General features: G+C 44.2%; 2 protein-coding genes across 2 annotated transcripts in view; both read left to right on the top strand.

Moving 5' to 3' along the window:
* LOC132912217 (peroxiredoxin 2-like) overlaps positions 1–20192 on the top strand; it is a 361669-nt gene that overhangs the window by 260675 nt on the left and 80802 nt on the right. The window lies entirely within an intron of this gene.
* LOC132912206 (uncharacterized) overlaps positions 1–20192 on the top strand; it is a 201837-nt gene that overhangs the window by 140536 nt on the left and 41109 nt on the right. Inside the window, exons 3-4 of the mRNA XM_060969432.1 lie at positions 11001–11314; positions 11843–12022. Coding sequence (XP_060825415.1) covers positions 11001–11314; positions 11843–12022 — 494 coding nt within the window. The remainder of the gene's footprint in view (positions 1–11000; positions 11315–11842; positions 12023–20192) is intronic.

Raw genomic sequence — 20192 nt, 5'->3', positions numbered from 1 at the left:
ATGGAAAGCTTCACGCACGAGGAAATGGCCGCTCACGTGCGCCAACGCCAGGGAATAGGAGTTATTCGCGGATGGCGTGCACCTGAATATAAATGGACGTGCTCGCTCGCGGGCCATATAATATCGTGTACAAGCTCGATTCACCGGGCACAGGCTGTTGGAAGAATCTCTCCGCGGTTTTCCACGGATGAAACGCTCTCAAAATACGATCGTCGAAAGTGCTGCGAATAGGATCCCGTGCACGACGGGACGAAGGAACGTCGATTGGAAATTTCACGCCAGCTAATCCTTGGACAATGAACGCGGCAAATTTGCCATGGCGAATCCCGAAAAGAACATGCTCGTCCGGTGACCGCGAACGTTTGGCTTTCCCCTCTAACAGGATCGTGACAAGAAGGGGAAGGGACGTGGTTGCGGGAGTATTAGGGCAAAAGTGGCCAGCGCGGGCGAACAATCCGCTGGCATTACCGGCCGGTTACGTTTCAGCTTCGAAATCCTGCGAAATGACCGGCAGGAAGCGTCACCGCGGCTAATGCGTGCCATTTAAACGTTTCACGGTACATTGTGCCGGAACACGGTACTTGGCGCGAACACGCTAGTTCGTTAGAGCGCCGTTTGTTTGCACGGCTTCGAAACACTCGTTTCCCCGACTGCAGTCCTGAACGATCCTGCTCCGGCCTCGTCCACGAATTTTGTGTCATCCATCGAACGTCGAGAGGCCAAGTCGAGACGCTTCAACGAGCTATCAAGCGCGTTGAATAGTTTTCGGCATCGTAGCACGGCATTGCGTGGCTAATGAACGTTCGTTTGACAGCGTATCGCGTATTAAGAATCCTCGGAATTGCCGACCATTGTCTCTCTTCGGTTCGTTTGCTTCTTGCTAAGCGTATCGCAGGCGACGCGACGGTGAGAAATATTACGACTCGATAAGGTAGAAGAGGAAGGTTCGACGTAATTGTTTCAGCCGATGCGTCGTACACCGTTGTTCGTAGGTTAAAATTCGGACGATCATCAGCGCTTCTTAGGATCACGAGCGACTCTTATCTCGCTGTAAATGTAAATCTTACGCTACGAAAAATTCATCGTTTACGATTAAATTGAATTTCTTTCTCGTGCGTATTCGCTTCGTCCGCCGATGACGGCATCGACGAATCTCTTGCACGAGTACTGTAAATACTTTTATAAATTTCGATGCAAACGTTTCCAACGAGCTTGGACGCGAGAAATTACGACACCGGTGCATAATTCTTAATTCATTAACGTTCCTGTAACTCGGACGGACAGTTTTTGCCAAGTACGGTTATTTATTCACAGATCGTAGACGCTACGTACGTATGTATGTATATTAGTACTATTACTAACAGTTAACACCTGCATGTCGCGTCACAAATCATTCTGATATTAAAAAAACGATACTATACTATCTGCAAATTACGATCGAAACTTGTCAAAAGACAATTTCTGTGTGTCATAAATATCAAATATTTCTCCTATATGGAATTGGAAAAACTACGCGTCTATGTTGGTAAATAAAACCCTGTGCGCCATACATCAAGAGATATCAGAGAGAGAAAAAAGGGGAAATAGAGTGCGGGTGAGACGGAAGGGGAGAGAATCGAAAGGGACGAGGGTCGCACCGAGTTATCGGGAAATGGAGAGCGGCGGCATTCATAATTTATGCGGCTTTACGGCAAATTAGTTATTGTTCCCAATAAATCCGACGGCCGGTTAACTGCATTACGTCGCGTTTCGTTGATGCCTTCGAACGTTCGGGGACACAACCCTCTCCCTCTGCCTCTGCTAGGCTGTTTGCTGATGTTTGCGGTCCACGTTAACGCGTGCACGAGCGCGTTAATACTTCATTGTAACGTCACTTTGCCTATCTTCTAGCGGTTTGTCCCGTCTCTCTGGCAGCTTTGCGCCAGCCCGTATATTGCCGCTTCGATTATTTCACCGATACGCTCGTGGATTTACAACCAGACGATTATACGACTCGAACATTTGCGAGTATGACGGAATAAAAGTTATTTTTAGAAAATGGAAGGAACGTTGAAACGTTCGCTTTTCGTTTAACGGTAAAAACTAGCGACGTAAAATGTTGCACAACGCGACTAAATATACAGACTAACTAGACACACCTTGGACCGCACCCTCTTTGACGCAAAATGTACCTAATATCAATCGCCGATAGCGTAGAGCAAGCGACATTTGATCATTATGTATATTACCATAGTAGTTGGGACCAGTACAGTAGCCAGCACGTGTTGGAGTTTGTTTTTCCTTGGGCGGCGATATCGATCGGCCGGTTCGATGCAAACTAATTGCCGTTCCCGATAAATTCATTAGTAATCCAATTATATCTCGTGCGACCCCTCGACTCCAGGAAATCCACCGGTCCTCCACTCTCTGTGTGACGTACCGTTCGGTTACTTGTCCAATAATCACTCGTTTCCCGTGGAATCTGGCCAAGTGAATTTTCATTTCCTCCCTCGACGACGCCCCCTAATCCTTTCGCCGTGTAATTTTCAAGCTCGAAAGTGTCACTGGAAACGATGTTGTTCCATCCACTCGTTACCAAATTCCTATCCTTCGGTGAATTCCAAATTTCAAAAGAGAATTGAAATATCCCGTATTTCTGAATACATCGTGTTAGTATCGAAATACTGCGTTCTATATTCTGGCGCATCTTCGATTGATTCTCGTAAAATATGGCAACAAATGTAAACGAAAGAGCGTTCCATTCGCTACGTTTCAAATTTCAGATGGTAGAAAATTCTCGATCGCTTTGCAGTTTTCCAGTACAGCGTTTAGATTATTCTAATCTTTCTGGAATAGAGAAATACGAAAGCATTGGGATGGGAAACTTGATAGCAGAATTCCTTCGAAAACAATCGGCTAAAATTTTGATCTCGCGAAAGGTAACAGTCTACACAGTGGGACGGTTCGCGGGAAATCGTCGGTGAATCGTAGCGTCAAAACAAGGAAAGGTCAGCGACCAGAGGTTTTGGCCCGATGTGCACGCGAAACGACGTCAGCACTCCCTGTGCAACAAAAGCAGCCCGAGAAAATTGGGTTATCCACTTCTCCGGGAACACGTCTCGGTTACTCGCGTTTCGAGCGACTGCCAGCAGAGCTAAGACACTGGCCAGACTCTCCACATGGAAACGCGGTAACACGTGCTATATAGGCAACTCGCGGTTGCAGCAAGTTAGCATCGACTTGTTACGAAAGTTCTATTAAGTTGGATCACCGAGTACAGAGATTCTCAGCTATGGTTCAGTGCCTACGATGTTTCTTCGTCTGACCCTTTCAACGCGTCTTTCGTCGCTAGTTTTCTCTTCCCTGAGATTCCGTCGACACTCGACGATCTTATAAACCGAGTCTCGTTTTATCCCGTTTCCTTCTTCCTATTTGTAACGCGTTCGAAGTACGTTACTTGCGTGTTATCAATTTATAATTACGATTAAATCGCGAATAGCTTTTGAATTCGATCTGTTAAATATAATTGTCGTAGGAAGTTAACATTCTAAAAGGACAAGACCAATTAAATTTTTAATATATGTACCAATCGATAATGCGGGAGTAAGCTATCGCTATATATAGAACATCTGCTATCCATAAACAATTAAACGAGTAACTGGAAGTCAATTATCGACCGTCTGACAGCTTCAACAATTCATAACCACGAAGCTCTTCGCGACAGACACGCAATTTATTTAACGCAACGTTTGATTAAACTCGAGGGCGTGTTCCATAAACACGATTCAATTTCTGGTCGATCCTCGTGCAACATTCATCCTATCGATTACCCACTTACACAGGGTCAGTCTTCGATTATTAACGAGCCTCGTATCGGCGAATCCACGTGAAAATTTCAGTAACTATCGTCTAAAGATCCGTTTAGATCAAACGAGCAACAACAGTTTGCTCGTACTCGTTCAACGTAAATCGCCACCGAGCAATCTGTTCGTAAACTCGCTTGCATCGAAAAATCTACTATATTTCTTTCGTCGTTTCCTTCTTTGGCTATCTAAGGAAAAGTGATCACTGCGCTTGACGAAATAGGAAAAAAATATATATATATATCTGTCGAGTTATCATCGGGGTTAGGGGCGTTTAACGAATCTTCATTTGGATTAGCCATTGTTGTTATACAATATAGATGATAGTTAATGGTACAAATATGATCACTACAGAATTTGATTAGATACTCGAGATGCTAATGACAATGATCTTAGATTCGATAACGAATACACGGTCAGTGGGATAGCAAATGCGTTTTCTTCCAAAGTCTAAGTCGAACTGAACTTACTTGCCCACGGTACAAGCAGAGCTCAACTTACGGGTCTCGGTCCAAGTGGTCACTCTTCTCTGTACCTCTCTGTATCCCTCGGGTCAACTATATTTTTAAGCAGAGCATACAACTACTCCATACGTCTGTTAGGTAAAAACGTGCATCCCGTGAGCGTGGCTACGTTTAGCGACCAGATGTGTCACTTCGAACCCAAGCCCACTGTCATAAATCTCGGGCAAACATAATCGCATTAAATCATAAACAACTAGTTCCAAGTGTTGTTATTTAAGTACAGCTATAATAAAAAGTCTATACTAAAGTATGGGGATGTTTCCAAAAATTGCGAAAGAAACATATATATATAGATATATGTGTGTGGCAGTTATAGAGCATTCGGATGTTTGATTTCCCATCTGACGAACAAACGCTCGTTTACGCTTTCGTTTAACTAGAGTGGAGGAAGAAGGAGCATTTATTCGCTTGATGTAAACGCACATTAAGGGTCGATCGAACACATTCCGTTCGCCATTGAACGCGCCTACACGTGTGTGCGGATTTGTCGGTATTATCCTCGATAGTTTGGCATCTGTGCCGGAAACAAGAGGTTCTACGGAGGTCCATTAAGTTCCTGGAAGACGGCTGTACCGGGAGTTTGTTGTAGTCGAGGCCGGATAAGGCAGAGTTTCCCTTCGCGCGGACGAGATATCACGGCACCAGTGTAAGAGGGAACTTGTTCTCCCTGGGACTTTGTCGGCGGACCAACCGGCTAACGGATGTGACTTTCCTCGGCTATTCGTAAAAGCTCAACAGAATTTGTCGACTGGTAGCTGGACGCGTCCCAGTTTTCCGCAACTTCGTCTGGACCATTCGCACGATCGTTTATTATCCCCCACTTTCGCCGAAAACCCGTGTCTCTTCGATCGAAAAATCGAGCTGATCGTAAACTTGTCGCTTAACTTGTTTATGCCATATGTCGGTGTGCTCCATCGTTTAGACAGAAACTCGTAGATCTAGAAATGATACGTGAGCAAGAATCCATGTGGACTGATTTAACAAGTTAGTGGTAAATTATTGCAGCGTGTTCTGAAGGTTAAATGGAATGAAAAAGGTTCGTACGGACACATATTTGAAAATGATTTATCGTGCAGTCATAGGGAATGGAAGGATCCTTTTTCATAAGAAGTCTATTATGGCAAGACCGATATGTGTATAAATAAAGAAGATTTCACCCCTCGTAGATGGCCTGCGTTCCTTTCTTCGAAGCGAACTTTTATTTTTCCTAAGAAATCTATTAAACGTTTCGTGTAAAAATTGATCTTAGAATATAGGACGAGAACAAGTCCAATTTGTAGGTCATCGGGCTGAAACGAATACAATGCAATGCGATATCTATTGTACAACAATGTAGAAGAAGCTGCAGTGGGTATCGCACAACTTTCTCAAACCTTTTTACAGCAAAAGACAGCAGGGAAAAATTAGACGTTGACAAAAATGTGCCAGTTTGTCCCAGAATGTCGTGGAAATACGCTAGTCGACGGAAAATTTAAAAAAGATTTTATAAAAAATTACTTCTCCATAGACGGATACTCTGTCGAGTATCGGTTGTTAATTGTCGTCGATCATACATACAGCGTTACTCAAGGAACAATTATACTTCCATGTCTTACGACTCCGTGATAAACCGTAATTTTCCAGCGTAGATTCGCATAAATCTTTTCCATTCGCTCTAAACACCGTATCAATTTAGTATCGATCTATGGAAACATCGGATCGATGAATACGTTATGAAACAAAAAGCACGTTGAAGGTGTAAAATGCAGCAAGATCGTATTGAATGATAATGGCTGGCGTGCAACATCGGAACTCGGGGAAATTCCACGGCCGTGAGATATAAATTTCTTTGTCGTGTGCAGCCGGAATGCATAATCGTCGAACGAGCCGATGGCGGGACCGATTCGGTCGAAGACAAATGGTTCTGGCCTGGAAAATGTCCCACGGACGATTTGTCAGAGCGGACTCCGTTGTTTCACGCTCTCGATATCGGGAGCTGGGTGAAAACGAAAGGGCCTGAGCGCGTGCACCGACACAGCTACTAATTAAAAAGGTTCGGTATTGTCAACGACTAGCATTGTTCGGGTCAGATCGAGGGTAGTGGAATTCCCGCGAGCCAACGGTGAAAGCAGCTTTGTTCTTGGCACGTTGACTCGCCTGGTCTGATGGATTTAGAGCGAAAAGCCTCGCAGCGCTGAGCCTGAATCCAGCGTACGTCGTAGCTCCTTTGAATTCGAACGCCGTAGGGAGCTTAATCAAATTTCTTACTTCTTTAGGGAGCCGCGAGCCTTTCCCAGCCGTAGGAATTGCCGAATAATGTGCGTATTCGACTGGCAGCCGCCTCCGCCAGCAAGTGGAAACTTCGGCAGCTGAAAGTTTGATCGCGAGAGCGAAGATTTGTATAGATAACGAATAGACCGGATTTTGACGTGCTTATAGGAAATTTAAAGGTACGAAATTTCTCCAAATGCACGTGATACGAAAGAACGTATAAAGCGTGCAAAATATAGCGCTTGTTGTAACGTTTGGTAAACGAAACAATTTCCTAACAAAGTTCAACGCTCTTAATTATTTTCTGAAAAGCGTGAATTTGCATAAAAATCGACGGTCTAATAACGAGTAACTGGTAAAATGTTCATGCCGGAGTGTAGAGTCTTGTTGGACCGGCGGAAAACTCATAACGATAGATAGAATTCAGTGGATAGAAGCAAACGGCCACTGCCGAGGTAATTAGCTTGTTAATGCGATTGTTCGCTTCGAAGCTTCGATTAAAAAATGGAAGTTGTTTATTATCGGGAATATAGAGAAAAAAAAGAAAGTATCTGTGTTCATTTACGAGAAAATTATATTCGCCCGAGGGGTGGAGCAGAAGTAGGGAGGGGGGAGAGATACAAGAGCGAAAAAATGGTCGGTAGAGGGGAATAATGGCCAAACGACGTTATTAATTAATCTAATGAACGGAACAATTCGAGCGACACGTTGACACGACTGGCTCGCTTCCCAGGATAAACGATATTTTTTTTTATTTTTCCCAGCAAAATAAACTCTCCAGGCTGCAGCATAAAAAGCAGAAAGGAATAAAACAAACTGCGTAATCGTTTTCATCGGGACCGCGAACAATGAAGAGACGCGGCAACGGGGAAACGGGAAATAATCTGAAATTTATGAAGCGTGGAATAAACGCGGTATCTGTTTTTTCTAGTAACGTTATAAAATTCAATGATACGCACGGAAACGGAATACGTCACTAACGAACATCTCGCAGTTAAAACAAAAAATGTGCATCCTCTGGCGATTCGCTTTCCTGACGAAAGCTTGCTTCGCGGTCCAGCCTCGCCATCGATTTATTCATCGCGCATACGTGATCGCGGAGATAAACAACCGAATCGATGAATATTCGAGCAAGTATTCGCATCCACCGATATCCCGATCGAAGTCCAAGGATCCTCCGACTAATCCTTATTTTCCTTTGCTCCTTTTCTATCGAGAATCTCTCGTTGTTTCTCGTTGGTTGCTTCCAGATCGTTTATTTTTATCTTTTGCCTGTACCAACGGTGGCATCGATTGATTTCTCAACTCGAATCTCACGCGGTGCTAGACAAAGCGTTGCAACGCTATCGCGTGGAAAATGGTAGCGTTTCCAATTATCGAAAATTCAAAAGTTAAATAACTTCGATCTAATTGACGCAATGCCCCCAAGGTCCTGCGACTAAGATCCAAATTCCCCTTTCGATAGTTTTCCGCGTGACAACCGCGAACAACTTCCGGCGTACGGACCATTTCTCCCGTGGTTTTCGCTAATTTTGCAACTAATTAAGTCACTCTGGAACTCGATAGAATTAAGGGTGGCAGCGTGTGCGACAGATGATAGAAGGGGCCAGAGTACCCTTTGAAAAGCAAACTTTAACCAACCAGACGGAGAAACCGCAACCACAGTTGCCGTTTTGTCGGATAGCTTGACAAATTGAAAACGCATGTTGAAAACGCCGACTTTTTCCCGGCGTCGTCCGCGTGATCGTCCTTCCACGCCGGCAAAGCTATCGTTCGTCCACCTCGAAAATGGTTGGAATCGAAGAATCGGTTCGATTCCGGGCCGTATTAATGCGTGCGGGCACGTAAAAACGAAATTACACGGACGGTCCTCATGAATTTTAATGGCGGTCTGTGATCCTGAATCGCAATGCCCGACGGTGTACACACCGGCCATTTGAATAACGTTTATGTCGTCGATTATACGTGTGTCTACGAGCTTTAATAGGTTGGCGGCAGCGTTTCTCAAACTGGAGCACGTGATTCGCCTGTGTACACAAGAATTTTTTGGAGCGACTGTTGTACACGACGACGCTTTGCTTTTGCATTAAATGTATTCCCTTGTAGAATAATTCAGAGAGAAACGGACCACCCTTTTTAACGATCGAATCATCTGTCTATAAATTAAATTATCTATCTACAAATAATACGGCAAACTTTTATTCAGTCGTGGTATTTCAGTCTGTTTATTTCTCATTTCAATGGAAATCGCACAACTTTTGCAAAAAATTATAAAAAGATTCAACCAGTTTATGACTTCCTGCGATATTTCTCAATTGATATTTTTACGGCGTAAAACAAAGTATATAAATAAAATGTATAGCGATCAAATTGACATATTTGTCATTCGAAAGTTATCGACGATATTTGACAACTATTTCTCACACGTACTCGCTGACACAGCGATTCCAGCGAGCAAACTCTCACGGTTGAAAGTTCTCCCTTTCTCCAAGCGCCTAATGATTCTCTGAAATTTCTGTTCCTGGGCTCCTTACATCAAGATTTCGTTAATCCTCTTTGCGACTGGAAATCGTCGACGCCGCGAAGTTTGCCAGACCAAGGGATTGAATTACGAACGCTTGTAATCGAAAGTTCTTCGAGCCGAAAAATTATATTCCATTAAACAGCAGGCTGCCTCTTCCGGGAATGAGCTTTAACGATACCATTGGCAGAACAACGTGGTGTTTCGTTGTTCTCAAACTCGATCTCAATTAAAGCTCCGGTACTTGGAAATGAGGAAGTTGAATAGAACGATGACGTTAATCCTTCCACGTTCAACTTCCAACTAGGAGCATTCCAAGTTCAATCCTTTCGTCCCTGCTTAACCATCGAAGGCTGTACTTCCGACACAGGATTTAAAGTTTGCTACACGCGACAGGATCAACGAAATATATCGTCTTAAAAATATCTGTTGATGGTCGTCAAAGTGGCGCGACTCGGGCCGATGATCGTCACGAAAGAGGTAAAGTCTTGAAACTTGATCTATCACCGTGACGTATCAGCAGACGTGCAAACAGCTTTCTACTCGCGAACAAACGACATTCCTCTACGCTTTACTTGCGCCACGTTACGTGAAACATTTGTTCGGAATGACGTCTTGACGAATATTGGTCAACGAACGCTTTCTAACTTCGTGGACGTGAAAGTGTTTTAGCGATCTTTGAAAAATGCAAATCGCCGAATAGAATCATCGTAGAATTATAGTTTAACGAAACATCTCGTATTACAAAAATTATTGTAACGGAAACACCAAGTTTCGAGAATTTGAAAGGAACGTTTAGTTTTCGGATTTAGAAATTTTATAAATTCTGCTCGATCGGACCCTGTATGTTCGTTCGGTTAGGAGTAATCCAAAAATCTCTGCAAAAATTAAAAACCTTCGATAGGAGTTTGTGCATCGTTGTTGCAAGTTATTCGCTAAAACAATTCGAGTAGTGGCATGCTGATCTGTGAAAGATATTCAAATGCTCTGGAACATATTAAAGCCTTTCTGAGCAAAGAAGAAAAAAAAAGGACGAACGCAGTTCGGAATCATCGTCCGTATTCTAAGAATCCTACCGCTCCTACCTGTGTTGTCGAATTCTTGATAAAACGAGAACTTATAGTCGACGCCTCGGCTCAACCTGAGATGAGAAACGCCTTCCTGTTTTCGCGCACGAGTTCCGCAAAGAAGCTACGTGCCCGGCATGCCGAGCACGGCTTTTATATTTTATTATGCTTTACGATATGTTCTTATCTTATTTCGTCCACGTGTCGAGTACGAATTCACGCCGGGGAATTTTTATCGACGTCGATCAATGAGAAACTCGTGGTGGCATGGGATGCAGAAAATCTCGATTGCCCGATTCGCTTTTTGATTTTGCTATTTTTTTCTTCTTCCGTGAAATAAAAATACCAACGTTTCGCGCAGCTTGTATATCGGCTTTGAAACTGGCAGCGGCGGAAATTTTGAATACGTCAGACCCAAACGCGAATCAGTAGCTTTGTCGACGGACGCGTTCATTGACCATAAATTCGCTGTCTCGTGTAAATTTCACCATTTCGTCGAAAGGGTTGCTGTTAACGATCCCTATAACCGTTTAGTCCGATCCTCCACGCTCGCCACAGACTGACCGATGTGTTTCATAAAAAGAGAAAAGAAAAAACCGTCGATGTACGCGTATCAAGGACGACGCGTTTAATTGCCGTACTATGTCAATTAACTGTCCGTTATTTCCTTCGTTAATTAACTCCACGTTGATCAAAGAACTCAGTCGTGAGTCAGTTGCAGCAAAGCTGCAGCAAACACGCGATGATTGGAATCCGATAATGTCGTTAAATATATTTTTCCTGTTTCTTGTTACAGGTCGAACGCACGACTCTACATATACGCTGTACAGATTAGGAGAAAGGCTTTCCAGTGGAATAAGATTGTACGTGGAAACGGGAAGAACGGATGGAATGGACGCGGATGGAGACTCGCCAAACAGTCTTCACTCGTTCACGGGCCCTCCGGTGCCACAGGGAGAGGGAACGAGTATCGCGAGAGCATTTTTGGATGGAAATCACACTCTAATAAGCATCATGGCTCGTATAAACCCCAGCCCCGACTGGTTCGTTGGGGTCGATTCCTTCCAACTGTGCGTCGAGGGTAATTGGGTCGACACAGTAACCGTTGAGGTAATTATCGTCGACAGGGATCATTGATTTCGACGTGTACGGTAGAAATATATCGGCTTGCTTTCTCCGCAACGGCCAGCCAACAATTTCAATCGGACGCGCTTTAATAACGACGGCTCGAATTAGGCCGCGCGCAACATATGGAAAATTAGATCGAAGCCCCGGCTGGATTTTGCATTCATTCTCGTCGAAGCACCGGTCTATCGAACAAAAGCTAGTCCGGCTATAGAAAAGAACTTTTTTACCATTCGGATACACGGTGCGCCGTATTAGCGATCTTTCGCTCGTTAAAGCGGCTGGTAGTTTGGCTGCCAAAAGGTTTCGAGAGAGAGAAAAAATAAGGTGATCGTGAAGCATGACGAAGGCTCGACGATCGGAGAAGAAAAATATATAGGTCGCGTTCCATTTCAACAGCGAGGAATTTCGACCGATCCGAAGCATACGGCTCCTCTGTGCCATCTCATTAAAATCCAACGAAGGCCCATTGAAAGGCCGACTCATCGTCTATGTTCGTCTCTCTTTTTTCAGCTGGATCCGCTGGACGGTGGAACCGATAACGGATTCACATTCACGGCTGCCAACTGGCCGACGCAACCCCAAGGAATCGCCTACAGGATCACGTCACGGTACCCGGCACATCCCGCGGGAAGCTTTTATTATCCGAATCTACCTCGTCTGCCACCGATAGCCACCCTCACCTTCACCAAGGTAACCGGCCGCTTTCTTTCGTGAATGCGATCATTATCGTTCGATCGGTTACTTGGCAATGGCTTTTGGTCGATTGTCGTATTCGACTGGGAGGAATATGTGCCATTTAACTTTAAAACAACGTGTCGCTAACGCGTCCTATATATATATATATGTCGGAGATGAAGGGTCGCCAAAGCCTTTCTTTCGGAATATTTGGGAAGATCCCCAATACTCTAGTCCAGACTTTTTATTATAGTCGTACTTAAACAATAAAACTGAGAAATAGCCGTTTACGAGTTAAGTCAATTTTGATGGTCCGAGATTTACGACAGTGGGTTTGGGCTCGAAGTGACGTAATGGATCGCTGAACGTAGCCACGGTCACGGGAGGGACGTGTACCTAACGGAGGTGTAAAGTAGTTGAATAACTCTCCTTAAAAACAGGGATTGACCCGAGGAATACGGAGAGGAGTATATAAGGGCAGTTCCACTTGGACCGAGGGGCAATCCGATAAGTTCGACTAGCCCAGTGAACACGTACGTCGAGTTCCTAATCGCAATCGTCAGCTCGTTGACCGTGTATTCGTTATCGAACCCAAATTCATCGTCATAGACATCTCGATCACTCGATCATCGATGTCGCTTGTTAACTTTTGTAATACATTCCCATAAACGAACATCGTCTGGTATAAGACAACTATGGACAACTAGCAGCAAGACTCGTTACACGCGCCGTTTTCCAAAAATGATCCGACATACATATTACGATCTATTCTAATACAACGACTAGTCCAAGTATTTCGACGATCTCTGCAAAGTGTTTGCTTGCGATAAATATGATGTAACTTCTGTATACGTTTTCGCTTGATTCGCTTGAAAATTTTACCGTATTGATCGAGTTTCGAGCCGTTTTCTGTGTAAAAAATTTCTACAAGGGTCAATTAGATGTAAATCGGAACTTTTTACTACGGTAGAATGTTTTAAGAAGAAGAATCTAGTTACTTTTCTATATATTTTCCGTTTCTCTCTATATACTTTTGCCAGCGGATTGGTCATTTTTTTATACCAGTTTCGTAGTAAGTAGAGGGCTGAGTCAGAAGCTAATTGCGCACAAATTGCTCTACTTCTTCGTTGCTGTTGGAACATTGTGCTCCTAATGCCTCTTTAAGTGGCCGTGATTCTGCGGAATTTTAACTGCTTCCGAACGATGGAAACCACGCTTCTATAACTAATGTTAACTTTCGAGCAAATTTCGTCGTTTGTTATGCGTCGATCATGCTCGATCAGTTCTCGAACAGCTTCGACGTTCGCTGACGTTACACTTATCTTGGATGCGATGTGTTTTAAACGTCCATCGACGTCCACTGGAAAATGATTTATACCGCGCAAACGCTTGGATTCCTGATAATTTTTCATCCCCAAACGGTCAGTCGCGACCCATGCAAAATTTCAATGGATTTTGTGGCCTGAACGGTTAAAAATTTAAATAATCTTCCTCGTTCATCGCGTTATCTATCGAAGAAACGATAAGTAGAGCACCGCGTCTTCGAGGCACGTCTATTTAAACACCCACGCAGTGTCCATCTGAATAAACGACACTACGAAGATGTACCAGGCTCAGTCCGGTTAATGTTTGACCGACGTGTAAGCGTTCAAATACTTTCACGAGCCACTGCGTATCTCGTTAATACACGCGGAGAAAAATTAATACCTTTAAAAAATTATCTCTAATACTTGAACCGGTAAATTTGATATAAAAACGTGGTCTGTGTAATACGGGTCATATCTCCTGCATCGTCTATCTTACTTAAACCGTTGTTGCGTGGTTACTCCACCGATTCATCGTGTGCGGAACTTTTCTACCTATGCATCCGCGTGCTTCTTTGTTACGAAAATTCCTAACTCGCCAAAACCTCGACACCGCCGTTGTTAATCTAGCAAAAGAGGCTGGAAGTGGAAGCCTCGTCGATATTTATTCGCTACGGCCTCGTCGAGATCCTCGGCAACTTCTACTTTTACCGGCCAGCTGCTACTTCCGCGAATTTCAGCCATCTGGAAGAAACTTCTTTTTCCTCTCGGTGACTTCATCTCGAGGAGGACTCGATTCTCTCGCGCTACGATGTTCGAACGAAAAGCGACAGCGGCGGTAACGAGATTCGAGAGACAGCGACTCGTGTTAAACTTGCTAATTATGTCTTCCCGACTTCCTGTCCTCCTTTCTCTCCAACTTCCTTTTTGGTCGTGACTGCTGCTCGCCCATTCGCGTCCCTACCTCGTAGGATCTTCGTCTCAGCTAGTGACAAGTCGCTTTCACCATCGCGACAGTCGCTGTCCCCTGTCCTCCGTTCATGCGATTCCTCTTACCGAGCAGGAAAGCCTGACCCGCTTACCGTATAATTATCAAACTTTCCTCGCTAATCCCATAGACCCGTCGCTATTCCTCGCCATTTTTCCACTCCCTTCCATCCCATTCTCTACTTGCCACCTTCGCGTAATCCAGGCTAATTTGTTTCCTGGAAGATGCCTCGTCAGCTGTTTCAACGAGCATCTGCTCCAACAATTTGTCCGGTTTCTCGAAATGTGCGCAGAAAATACATATTCGTGGGCGAGATCTTTCTTCCGTCTTCTGTCTTCTTGGCACGATCTTCTTTCGCACGAATCGGGCAATTTTTAACAAATTTTCCTGGGCATGTACGACTCGTTACTTTGTAATTAATCGTATCGGAATTTACGCGTTTCGAATTACCAATGTTCGCGATGGTTTTGATTTTCAACTTTTGAAATTCGATCGGTAACTTCTGACTCGTATTTCGTTACGTTACATCGCCATACACTTTTCTTTTTAATTATAATTTTATTCCAATGTCGAAACCAACCTGCTTTAATTACCTTGTCTCCTTTTTTCTTCTAAAGGTAATACAATTAAAAAATTCATACGTAACGGCTACTTTATCTAGAATATTTTCTACGTTTTATGCGTGTTCTGTGTGATTTCGCACGTTTAAATTTCCCATAAAAATATAAACATCCGCAGCCTCTAGATAACTCGACTACCACGAGTCTGCCTGTATCGAGGGTAGCTTACCTGGGTTACACGATACACCTATGCTCATTAGCAAAGGTACTGTGTTCCATTGCCGATAAAATTCTCCGTTAACGCATAACTCACCCTGCCAGCTAACGCGATCCACCTCGACCTGTTTTTCGTTCGTACGTGTGTTTTAACCAACCGTGGTAAATTCGACGGACGTCGATGCTGGTCGTATGATTTTTCAGAAAACCGGTTCGACGTTCGATCGGACACTTTTTCACAGCGAACCGCGGTTTGTCGGCCAACGATGTCACCAGTCGCCGGCGCCACGACGTAATTTACAGCTGATTAAGCTTGGTCGCGCTCTTTCCACCACTCTACCAGACAGACAATCATTTCGCGCGTTTATCGAGCCTGTACGCAATCACCGAACCGTGCAACGTTAATTCACCGCTCTTCTGCCTGTAATTCGCGGCCACCATTACGGTTAATGGGCAACGACGACGCGTACTCTGTGTTACGACGATAGAAAAAAAAGAGAAAGAGAGGGGGAGGAAGGGAGAAAAAAGAAATAGAACGACCGGAGAAACGGTTCCATTACGACCGAGCATCTTAGGTACTCCATTAAGCTGGAAATTGGAACGCGCAGCGTAATGTTCGCCCCGTATCGCGACGACCTCCATTGCCGTGTACCGATTCCTAGGATCGATAATGTTTATGTCCTCGGACAGGATGGAAAACGCGCCACTCTGTGCCGGTTCGATTGGTCGGCGAATACTCTGCAACGATTACGAATCCTTGTATAAATCCGTGTCGTCTGTGCTGATCGAAACGAGGAAGAAGATGAGTGGAACAGCTGGCAGTTGCTAAATTATTTCCAAACGAAATTAAAAGAGCGTACGGGATTAACGAAACGTTTCGCGTTATTTGATATTTTCGTGCATCTCAGTGGAGACGTATACGTCGTACAATCGTACGTTGCGAGCTCGCAGTGTAGTCGTTGACTCTTTCGCTGAAATAACCGAATATTGTCGAGAAAGATATTCAACGTTTCGCGCATATTTTGATTTCTTTTACCGAATCTACTCGTCTAAACGCGGACACCGAAAACACGAAGAAGAAAGATCACGAGTCGCGAAAAGAATCGGTGAATTCGTATCGCGCGTACTTTGTTCGGAAATTTTGTATAAATAATGTTATTAAAGTTGTCCTGCTCATTTCGAAAAATATCACGTGCCTGCGAAGTTTGAATTCGGCTGTTTAAAATACCTCGTAGAAAGGATAATTGGAGATTTTGCCTAATGTTCGCGCGGATTCGTTCTCCATGACCCAGTTGCTGGGACGCGTGTGTACAACGTTCTGAATATTAATATCGTAAGAGCTGGCGGCATAAATAGCGGGCGTCGTGGTTGGGAATCAGCCGCGATACGCTCAGGGACCGTGGATTCGGCCGAGAAAACCTACGTTATCATTTATGCCAATTAAGTTGGCTCGGTGTAATGCGACGATATTAGCCTAACAAAGTGGCCATAGTCGCTCGCGCGTTTGTTTTCTCTCGTGCCGTTTAATGCCTCGGACGGAATATTAAAGTGGCGTTCGCGGGAACTGGAGAACATCGGAAACGCAGTTACGGCACATTAGTATTAGGGGATTGCCAGCTCTCCGCGCTGTTTTCTCCTCCGTTCTCTATTTATTATTCGTACAGTCTCGTTTGTTACACAGCCTGCACTCTGCGACTATTTAATTCGGCGCTGCGTACAATCGTCAAAAGTAAATAATAATTTGCCAACGTGTTTGAACAGAACTTGGTGTTTGTTCGTCGAGTAGAGGGCGGTTTAACGAAATTAATCCCCTGCCTTGTAATTTTTTTCCGTGTATATAACGGCGAGCGCATAAATAGCACGAGTTCTTATAGCAAGTTTAATTTAGTTTAAAATTGTATATTCCTATAATCCTGTTTCTTATCTGTGTCCTTTCGTTCCTACGTTTCTAGTTTTATTTTATTTACGTTTAGGATACGTGGAAATAAAAGAACAGCTAGGAAATTTTAGAAACTTGGATCGACGAAGCTCTACGTTGTTTTTCAAATTCTTAAATAAACTCTTTGCGAGATGTTCGAGTATGTAACTCGGGCCGCGACGAGTCGAATTAGAACCTCGATATAAGCACAGATCATCCTGATAACGTTTGATTCGCAATATTCCATCGAGTCTGTCTCGGTGTTTTAACGCGAGCGATGAAAAATTGAAGAGTTTAAATTAAGCGAAGCGCTCGATAACGCATCGAACATGTCGATCGTTGCCGATTATAATTGTTCCCCGGAGTACAGGCTGGTACCTCGCGAGGCTCGTTATCGTTCGTAACCAGTGAGTTAGTATCACCGGTGGAAGATAAAGGGGGAGAGAGTTAGTTGGCAAAGCGGCGCCGACCGGATTATCCCAAGTTGGCTGAAAGCAATAGGGCTTGGTTAACCGTGACACGAACGCATACAGCCGCATATTTCGATGTTCGCGCGTACTTTACGTAATTACCAACTATTCATAGCCGGTCGATTATCTCGGCTGTTCTCGATTACTCCCTTCTGCTACGGAGTAATTTGTCTCCTCAGCACGGGGGATTCGAGGGACGAGATCGGGCTGCGAATTAATTCGAATCGACTCTCTCCGCTAACCTCTCTTGCCCCGTGAATACCTGTTAATTATGAATGCCCGAGAGAAACTTTCGTCTACCTGTGCTTTCGCAACGAAAGAACACGTCGTAGGTGCTCGAGAATTTTCTCGTTGCGTCGAACCACGTTCCCCTGGAACGTTCGTAACTTCCACGCCCGTGTTAACAAACCAACCAGGAACAGTCTTCGTCGACTAATTTGAATTAAAGAAGAGTTACGGACAGAGTCGGGGCAAATATATACGAGGGTGGATTATTCGGATTAAGGCCGAGGCAATTGGGATGATCGTGACCAATTCGACTCTGAGATGCCAGTGTCAACGCGATGATGCCGAGATAAGCGACGTTGTTTCGAAGACGAAGGCGAGAGGCCAGCGACTCGGCTCGCCCCTAGAATCTCGATGCGGCTGTTTATCGACGAGACTGTTTATTCGACGCGTATCGCAGTCCTGAAGTCTGTTCCACAAAGATAAGCGTATCGATGCTTCTCGTCTTCCGGCTATCAATCCATATCCGTCCGCGATGATCCTTCGACGTCCTCGATCCCGATTCACCTTTCCATTTTGGCATCCTACCAACTTTTCGCTCGCAATTTTCCTCGCACGATCTGCCCCGAACGATCGTATCCAGCTAAGAAGAAATGCTCGGACCATCGTGTCCGCTTTCGATCGACCAGCTTCCGATCGATTCGACTAAAAGGATGCGCGCAACCAGAAAATAAAAAAGGGTTCGAACAATATTTTTCCCTCGACCGCGTAATACCGGACGAGATGTTTTGTTCCGGTCAAAGTGTTCCTCGCTCGAAACCCCACGGGGATTCGATTCCAGAGAGGAGAAAGCGCGTGCACACGAGTAGATAGAACTACGAGACGAGCCGGAAGATAGAGCAACATTTCATTCGGCAAAATTAAATGGTTTTTGATGTAATGTACAGCGCTGCGAATGATCGCACAGTGCTTGTAGAAAGAAAAGACCGTAAGTGGCAAGAAACAAGTTTTCCAGGAGGAAAAGCAGACTTACGCGTCGATGTAATCGAAATTGATGAAAAAGAAAAGTTTGCGCGTCGAAAATTCTGCATTTGCCACCTCTCGGTTGTAGAGGAAACGCAATGTTTCGCTCGTTTGGATGGATGGCATAGTTACGATCGGGAGAAACAACTTATAGAAAATATCATTGAACTTTTAAAAAAGGAATACGATCGCCGTAGGCGGAGATTATCCAAACGAAACTTTGAACGACCTACAACACGCAGATTTTTATACTTGAAGACAAAGATTACACCGTTTCATAACTAAAAATTCAGCGTTACGCTCTTGGTCTAGCCGATAGTGTAGCCTGATTTGGTCACGTGCAACAATCTGTATACACGTGTGCGTGCATGTGAAAGAGCAGAGGATATGAAGCATAGTAAGTATTCCGAGCACGCAATTTTGAAGTAAACAGCGACGCTCTCGCGTCGAAAGAGTCTCGACTTGGGTGCTTTTCGAGGGCCGTGAAAGGGCTCGTTATTATTTCGCCTCCTCGCATAGGTACGTAAATAAGCAGGTATATTAGATTTGGCCGGGTGAATGGCAGGAAAAGTGTGTGCCTCGCGTGAAAATATCGGAACACCTCCCATCCTCGGCGAGAATCTTATTTTCCAGGCCAATTTCCGAAGAATTCCATCGATGCTGAATATAATAAAAGGCGGCTAAGAACGCGTACGCTATATTCTCGAGGAGCTTCAGCGACGTATCCGTGAATAATGAGTCGTCGCGTGGCTGAAATCTTACATCGAACAGACTCAAGCGGATATCTCGTGGAAATACGAATTTCCTGCGCAGAGAGAATCGAACACATTCAGAGAGTCGTGTTCCATCTCGTAATCGAACACGTTCTATCTAGGTGAAAAAAACAGTCGGACGAAAAGCGAAGAAACTTGGGTGTTCCTCGGCAAGCTCGTTCAAAGCGGATCTAAGCGCGATCAAAAGATCGCTCGTCATTTCGAGAACTAACTGGGAAGTTGCACGAGATGCCGGATCCAGCCGAGAAGAATTAAGATTTCTCATAGCTGTAGAGCGATTTTTCAAAGAAGACGGATGAAACTGCGGATAGAAATATCCTGCAAGAAGGAAATAAAATGCATCTTCGTAATAACACCGGAAATCGATGAACTGCGGATTTTTATGCGCGTTGAAAATCTAATGTTAAAAGATCGACCTGAATGTCGATTTCTTTTACCTGCCAAATATTACAGCGACTTTACTTTGCCTTTGTCTCTTATAATCTCGCGTGTTATGTGCTTTCTGTACATTTTTTCACATTTCACGATAATCATTTAATATCGAATATGTATTACAAATCGTAGATTCGCTCCAATGAAAATTACGCGTGTTCCAAGAAACGATGATAATTCCGACGATGCCGATTACTTGACGATAGTTGATAATAATCGACCAAGTAACAGAAGCAAAGATAATTTATCTTTCTATCGAGAGAAAGGTTAACCTTT

This window comes from Bombus pascuorum, chromosome 11 (genome assembly GCF_905332965.1).
Source record: "Bombus pascuorum chromosome 11, iyBomPasc1.1, whole genome shotgun sequence".
In the NCBI taxonomy this organism is placed as follows: Eukaryota; Metazoa; Arthropoda; class Insecta; order Hymenoptera; family Apidae; genus Bombus; species Bombus pascuorum.
This window is presented reverse-complemented; position numbering and strand designations above follow the sequence as displayed.